Raw genomic sequence first — 7,699 nt, 5'->3', positions numbered from 1 at the left:
CACTCCTCCCTTCCTCTCTCCTCTCCCTCCCACCCACTCCTCCCTTCCTCTCTCCTCTCCCTCCCACCACCTTCTCCCGTTCCTCTCTCTCCTCTCCCTCCCTTCCTCTCTCTCCTCTCCCTCCCTTCCTCTCTCTCCTCTCCTTCCCTCCCACTCCTCCCGTTCCTCTCTCCTCTCCCTCCCTTCCTCTCTCCTCTCCCTCCCACCCACTCCTCCCGTTCCTCTCTCCTCTCCCTCCCTTCCTCTCTCCTCTCCCTCCCACCCACTCCTCCCGTTCCTCTCTCCTCTCCCTCCCTTCTTCTCTCTCCTCTCCCTCCCACCCACTCCTCCCGTTCCTCTCCCCTATCCCTCCCTTCCCCTCTCTCCTCTCCCTCCCTCCCACTCCTCCCGTCCTCTCTCCTCTGCCTCCCTCCCACTCCTCCCGTTCCTCTCTCCTCTCCCTCCCTTCCTCTCTGTCCTCTCCCTCCCTCCCACTCCTCCCATTCCTCTCTCCTCTCCCTCCCTTCCTCTCTCTCCTCTCCCTCCCTCCCACTCCTCCCGTCCCTCTCTCCTCTCCATCCCTTCCTCTCTCCCTCCCTCCTCCCCCGCTTTCTCCTCCTCCCTCCAGGTGACCTTATCCACCAGGTAAGCCAGTCGGCCTCCCAGCAGCTCTTGTGGCCCCCCTACCCCGACCTCCAGCTGGACTCTTCCCTTCCCCAGCCTCACCAGCCCTTCCCCCCCGAGGACCACCACCTGCTTGTAGCAGCCAAGGCCTATAATCTGTCGTCGGCGCTGATGCGTATCCTGATGCACTCCCGCGTCCTTAACGAGGAACCACTGGTGCTGCGGGGGACGGAGATCGCCGCCACAGGAAAACGGGCCGACCCCCAGTCACTGTTCTGTTACCACGACGATGACTCACCGGGTAGGCGTAAGAGGTGGAGGTGGAAAGGTGTGAGTGGGGGGGGGCGTGAGAGAGGAGAGAAGGGAGGGGGTGTGTGGGGGCATGAGTGTGTGTGTGTGGTGGGGGGGTGTGTGTGTGGCGGGGGGAGGAGGTGTGTGTGGCGGGGGGGAGGGGGTGTGTGTGGCAGGGGGGAGGGGGTGTGTGTGGCGGGGGGGAGGGTGTGTGTGGTGGGGGGGGGGGGCGGAGGGGGGGGGGGTGTGTGTGGTGGGGGGGAGGAGGGGGGTGTGTGTGGCGGGGGGGAGGGGGGTGTGTGTGTGGCGGGGGGAGGGGGGGGGTGTGTGGCGGGGGGGGGGGGTGTGGCGGGGGGAGGGGGTGTGTGTGTGGCGGGGGGGAGGGTGTGTGTGGCGGGGGAGGGGGGTGTGGTGGTGGAGAACTGAATTGAAGACGTTTTTTTAATCTTAAATCACTAATGTTTTCTATTACTATTCAGTTCTATTAAATAAAGTCATTCTAATATGTTCTATTATATACAGCTCTATACTGTTGTGTTGTATTATATACAGCTCTATACTGTTGTGTTCTATTATATACAGCTCTATACTGTTGTGTTCTATTATATAAAGCTCTATACTGTTGTGTTGTATTAAACCAAGTTGTATTGGACTGTGTTCTCCCCAGAGTGCAGACGGTTCTCCATCCCCAGAGCCTTCAACAACAGTCTGAGCAGAGCAGCTACCAGCGTGGTACAACTCATGTTCCAGGTGAGTGTGTGTGTGTGTGTGTGTGTGTGTGTGTGTGTGTGTGTGTGTGTGTGTGTGTGTGTGTGTGTGTGTGTGTGTGTGTGTGTGTGTGTGTGAGAGAGTGACTCTCCGTCAAAGTACCCATGTACACATTCATCAAGTCATCATAGATGTGTATTCCTTCATACTTGTTTTAATCTCCCTCCCTCCGTCCCTCCCTCCCATCCTCCCATCCTCCCATCCTCCCTCCCTCCCTCTCTCCCTCCCTCCCTCCCTCCCTCCCATCCTTCCTCCCTCCCCATCTCTCCCCTCTCCAGGTGGAGCCCAACCCGTTCCCCTTTAACTTTGTGGCTAACTACACAGTCAGTACCGAGGTATGGACTTGTTTCTTATTTATTTATACTGTCTGTATGATGTGTTTTCTATTATGGAGGATTCATGATGTTGATATCAATGTCTTCTAATCTATTCTAATCCTAATTCTAATCAATCCTATTCTAATCCTAATTCTAATCAATCCTATTCTAATCCTAATTCTAATCAATCCTAATATAATCCTAATTCTAATCAATCCTATTCTAATCCTAATTCTAATCAATCCTAATATAATCCTAATTCTAATCAATCCTATTCTAATCCTAATTCTAATCAATCCTAATCTAATCCTAATTCTAATCAATCCTAATCTAATCCTAATTCTAATCAACCCTAATCTAATCCTAATTGTAATCAATCCTAATCCTAATTGTAATCAATCCTAATCTATTCTAATCCTAATTCTATTCTAATCCTAATTCTAATCAATCCTAATGTATTCTAATCCTAATTGTAATCCATCATCTATTCTAATCCTAATTGTAATCAATCCTAATTCTATTCTAATCCTAATTCTAATCAATCCTAATCTATTCTAATCCTAATTCTATTCTAATCCTAATCTACTATAGGTGGCCTCCATGGAGTTCCGGGCAGAGAACGGTTCCCAGATTCCAATCTCAGACCTCGACGACAACCAAGCCATCACCGTTGCCGTGAACAATGGCAGCGCCACCGACAGCAATGGGGCAGGGGTGACGGGAGTCCCTTTAGCCAGGGCCATTAACGTGAGCCGGTGTGACTCTGTCATCGTACGGGTCAGCGCCGGTAACTCCAACCAGCAGGCCGGACTGTTCATCCAACTCAACTTCACCACCCTGGACGGTAAGAATCATAGGAATAGAATCACAATAGACACAGAATCACAATAGAATCACAATAAAAACAGAATCACAATAGAAATAGAATCACAATAGAAACAGAATCACAATAGAAATAGAATCACAATAGAAATAGAATCACAATAGAAACACAATATAAATAGATTCAGACTAGAATCACAATAGACATAGATTCACACTAGAATCACAATATAAAAAGAATGACAATAGAAATAGAATCACAATATAAATAGAATCACACTAGAATCACAATAGGAATATAATCACAATAGAAATAGAATCACAATAGAAATAGAATCACAATAGAAATAGAATCCCAACATAAATAGAATCATAATAGAAACACAATATAAATAGATTCAGACTAGAATCACAATAGACATAGATTCACACTAGAATCACAATATAAAAAGAATGACAATAGAAATAGAATCACAATATAAATAGAATCACACTAGAATCACAATAGGAATATAATCACAATAGAAATAGAATCACAATAGAAATAGAATCACAATAGAAATAGAATCACACTAGAATCACAATAGGAATAGAATCACAATATAAACATAATCACAATATAAATAGAATCACAATAGAATCACAATATAAATAGAATCACAATATAAATAGAATCACAATAGGAACAGCATCACAATAGGAACAGAATCACAATAGACATAGATTCACACTAGAATCACAATATAAAAAGAATGACAATAGAAATAGAATCACAATAGGAATAGAATCACACTAGAATCACAATAGGAATATAATCACAATATAAATAGAATCACAATAGGAATAGAATCACAATATAAATAGAATCCCAATAGAAAAATAATCAATAGAAACAGAATCACAATATAATCACAATATAGAATCACAATAGGAATAGAATCACAATAGAAATGGAATCACAATATAAATAGAATCACATTAGAAGCATAATCACAATATAATCACTATATAAATATAATCACAATAGGAATATAGTCACAATAGAAACAGAATCACAATATAATCACAATAGAAACAGCATCACAATAGAAACAGAATGACGATATACATAGAATCACAATAGGAACAGCATCACAATAGGAATAGAATCACAATAGGAACAGCATCACAATAGGAACAGCATCACAATAGGAACAGATTCACAATAGAAACAGCATCACAATAGAAACATAATCACAATAGAAACAGAATGACGATATACATAGAATCACAATAGGAACAGCATCACAATAGGAACAGAATCACAATAGGAACAGCATCACAATAGGAACAGCATCACAATAGGAACAGAATCACAATAGGAACAGCATCACAATAGGAACAGCATCACAATAGGAACAGCATCACAATAGGAACAGCATCACAATAGGAACAGATTCGCAGTATAAATATAATCACAATATAATACCTATTCCCGCTTTAGCTGTACCTCTTTATAGTAAGTTTGCAGGGTATGTGGGACTAAATTGTATTTTTCAATTGCCAAATCAAGTCAAATAAGTTAATTGACATTTTTGGGATATCAATAAAGTTGTATTGAATTGAATAGTGTATAGGGGCAGTATTTAGGGGATGTACAGAGAGGGGGTAAGCTCACTCCTGTCCCCTACTCCTCTCCAGACGGGGTGTGGTCAGAGGGGAGCGAGGCGGACCCCTCCATCATGACCTACCTCCACTCCTCCAACTGGCCCAACGAGTTCAACTTCACAGACAGGAAACGCATCACACTCAGCATGACCAGGGGGCGGGACCTGGACCACAGGAAGTACACCTTCTTCCTGTCCCCAGAGTGAGTGGTTGCCACAGTGATATGGAATGAGTCAATGTTCCTTCTATGGACTGCCACGCAGAATTAATATCAGCCCGCGCAGAGAAGCACAAGACAGAACCTCAACTTTCTAGTTTTCCCCGTTAACACTATCAACGTTTCCCTGTGAGAATTGTGCTTGAATCAACGCAATATTAGCCACTTTCAATGTAACATACCGAAACAAACTGAACTATGGAAGACTTAGTGTGCAAAACTAACTGTGAAAGATATTTTGTTGTATGCAGAACGCATCGGAGTAGGATTCTATTGCATCGACACACACTACTCTATACAGACCGGTGGGCAATAACCAATCAGAGCTGCAGTAGGCCTATATTCAAATAGGCCATTGCCATATATGGATCTGTGCCATTCACTTTGAACTGGACTGTGTTTACAGCATGAGCGGTCGTGGGTAGATGCACTTGTCTTGAGATCAAAGCGAGAGCTGCATGTAGGGATGAGTGCACATTTGTTCATATTCTTTGCTCGTTGGTGAGTTATCAGCCCAGTTATAGATCAGTTGTAGTCAGCAGTGGGGGAGTGGTTGTTTCCTACAAGACACAACACGTGTGCATTTCTAGACATCATTTGAAAAGTGACTCTGGTAAAGAGCTTTTTTGTCTTAAAGGGGCAGTGTTGTATTTTGAGACATGCTTGAATAAGCTAAGTAGCCAATCGGCAGAGGGAAGCATAATTAGTCTGATTCTCTGTCATAATGGGATGAGAATAATAATGCATTCTATTTCAGAAAGTGGTTTCTTTCACCAAACGACTCAACAACATTGTCAGTCGCCTCCTTGTCTAAAGGACAAGTGGATTAACAGGTTCATGTCAACAAGCCCTGAATGTGTTTTTCAAACGTCTCATAGAATGTAGCCTACATTGAACACCACACATTGGCTGCTACTGTAGGCTGAATGATAGAACAGCTATTTCCATGTTAAAATATTATGGGATGCATTTTCCCCATTGTTTTTGATGGTAGGCTCCTCTGGTAGTCCTACATTATGATCAAATAGCCACAGTAGCCTACTTGACCACTGTTAAAACTGTAACTTAAAGCTGGTACAGCCTCAGTGTTCACAGTAAATCTGTAACTTAAAGCTGGTACAGACTCAGTGTTCACAGTAAATCTGTAACTTAAAGCTGGTACAGACTCAGTGTTCACAGTAAAACTGTAACTTAGTGGGTACAGCCTCAGTGTTCACAGTAAAACTGTAACTTAAAGCTGGTACAGCCTCAGTGTTCACAGTAAAACTGTAACTTAAAGCTGGTAGAGCCTCAGTGTTCACAGTAAAACTGTAACTTAAAGCTGGTAGAGCCTCAGTGTTCACAGTAAATCTGTAACTTAAAGCTGGTACAGACTCAGTGTTCACAGTAAAACTGTAACTTAGTGGGTACAGCCTCAGTGTTCACAGTAAAACTGTAACTTAAAGCTGGTACAGCCTCAGTGTTCACAGTAAAACTGTAACTTAAAGCTGGTACAGCCTCAGTGTTCACAGTAAAACTGTAACTTAAAGCTGGTACAGCCTCAGTGTTCACAGTAAAACTGTAACTTAAAGCTGGTAGAGCCTCAGTGTTCACAGTAAAACTGTAACTTAAAGCTGGTACAGCCTCAGTGTTCACAGTAAAACTGTAACTTAAAGCTGGTACAGCCTCAGTGTTCACAGTAAAACTGTAACTTAAAGCTGGTACAGCCTCAGTGTTCACAGTAAAACTGTAACTTAAAGCTGGTACAGCCTCAGTGTTCACAGTAAAACTGTAACTTAAAGCTGGTAGAGCCTCAGTGTTCACAGTAAAACTGTAACTTAAAGCTGGTACAGCCTCAGTGTTCACAGTAAAACTGTAACTTAAAGCTGGTACAGCCTCAGTGTTCACAGTAAAACTGTAACTTAAAGCTGGTACAGCCTCAGTGTTCACAGTAAAACTGTAACTTAAAGCTGGTAGAGCCTCAGTGTTCACAGTAAAACTGTAACTTAAAGCTGGTAGAGCCTCAGTGTTCACAGTAAATCTGTAACTTAAAGCTGGTACAGACTCAGTGTTCACAGTAAAACTGTAACTTAGTGGGTACAGCCTCAGTGTTCACAGTAAAACTGTAACTTAAAGCTGGTACAGCCTCAGTGTTCACAGTAAAACTGTAACTTAAAGCTGGTACAGCCTCAGTGTTCACAGTAAAACTGTAACTTAAAGCTGGTACAGCCTCAGTGTTCACAGTAAAACTGTAACTTAAAGCTGGTAGAGCCTCAGTGTTCACAGTAAAACTGTAACTTAAAGCTGGTACAGCCTCAGTGTTCACAGTAAAACTGTAACTTAAAGCTGGTACAGCCTCAGTGTTCACAGTAAAACTGTAACTTAAAGCTGGTACAGCCTCAGTGTTCACAGTAAAACTGTAACTTAAAGCTGGTACAGCCTCAGTGTTCACAGTAAAACTGTAACTTAAAGCTGGTAGAGCCTCAGTGTTCACAGTAAAACTGTAACTTAAAGCTGGTACAGCCTCAGTGTTCACAGTAAAACTGTAACTTAAAGCTGGTACAGCCTCAGTGTTCACAGTAAAACTGTAACTTAAAGCTGGTACAGCCTCAGTGTTCACAGTAAAACTGTAACTTAAAGCTGGTACAGCCTCAGTGTTCACAGTAAAACTGTAACTAAAAGCTGGTACAGCCTCAGTGTTCACAGTAAAACTGTAACTTAAAGCTGGTACAGCCTCAGTGTTCACAGTAAAACTGTAACTTAAAGCTGGTAGAGCCTCAGTGTTCACAGTAAAACTGTAAATTAAAGCTGGTACAGCCTCAGTGTTCACAGTAAAACTGTAACTTAAAGCTGGTACAGCCTCAGTGTTCACAGTAAATCTGTAACTTAAAGCTGGTACAGCCTCAGTGTTCACAGTAAATCTGTAACTTAGTGGGTACAGCCTCAGTGTTCACAGTAAAACTGTAACTTAAAGCTGGTACAGCCTCAGTGTTCACAGTAAATCTGTAACTTAAAGCTGGTACAGCCTCAGTGTTCACAGTAAAACTGTAACTTA

General features: G+C 43.0%; 1 protein-coding gene across 1 annotated transcript in view; it reads left to right on the top strand.

Moving 5' to 3' along the window:
* The window catches only part of LOC139423691 (polycystic kidney disease 1a), a 165,222-nt gene that overhangs the window by 114,249 nt on the left and 43,274 nt on the right, over positions 1–7,699 (top strand). The window contains 5 exon segments of the mRNA XM_071175302.1: positions 608–904; positions 1,562–1,644; positions 1,941–1,997; positions 2,571–2,823; positions 4,482–4,650. Of these exon segments, the coding sequence (XP_071031403.1) occupies positions 608–904; positions 1,562–1,644; positions 1,941–1,997; positions 2,571–2,823; positions 4,482–4,650 (859 nt within the window).

The sequence above is a fragment of the Oncorhynchus clarkii genome, chromosome 13 (assembly GCF_045791955.1).
Source record: "Oncorhynchus clarkii lewisi isolate Uvic-CL-2024 chromosome 13, UVic_Ocla_1.0, whole genome shotgun sequence".
Classification (NCBI taxonomy): Eukaryota; Metazoa; Chordata; class Actinopteri; order Salmoniformes; family Salmonidae; genus Oncorhynchus; species Oncorhynchus clarkii.
Note: the sequence above shows the minus strand (reverse complement) of the source record. Positions and strands in the feature narration are given on the sequence as shown.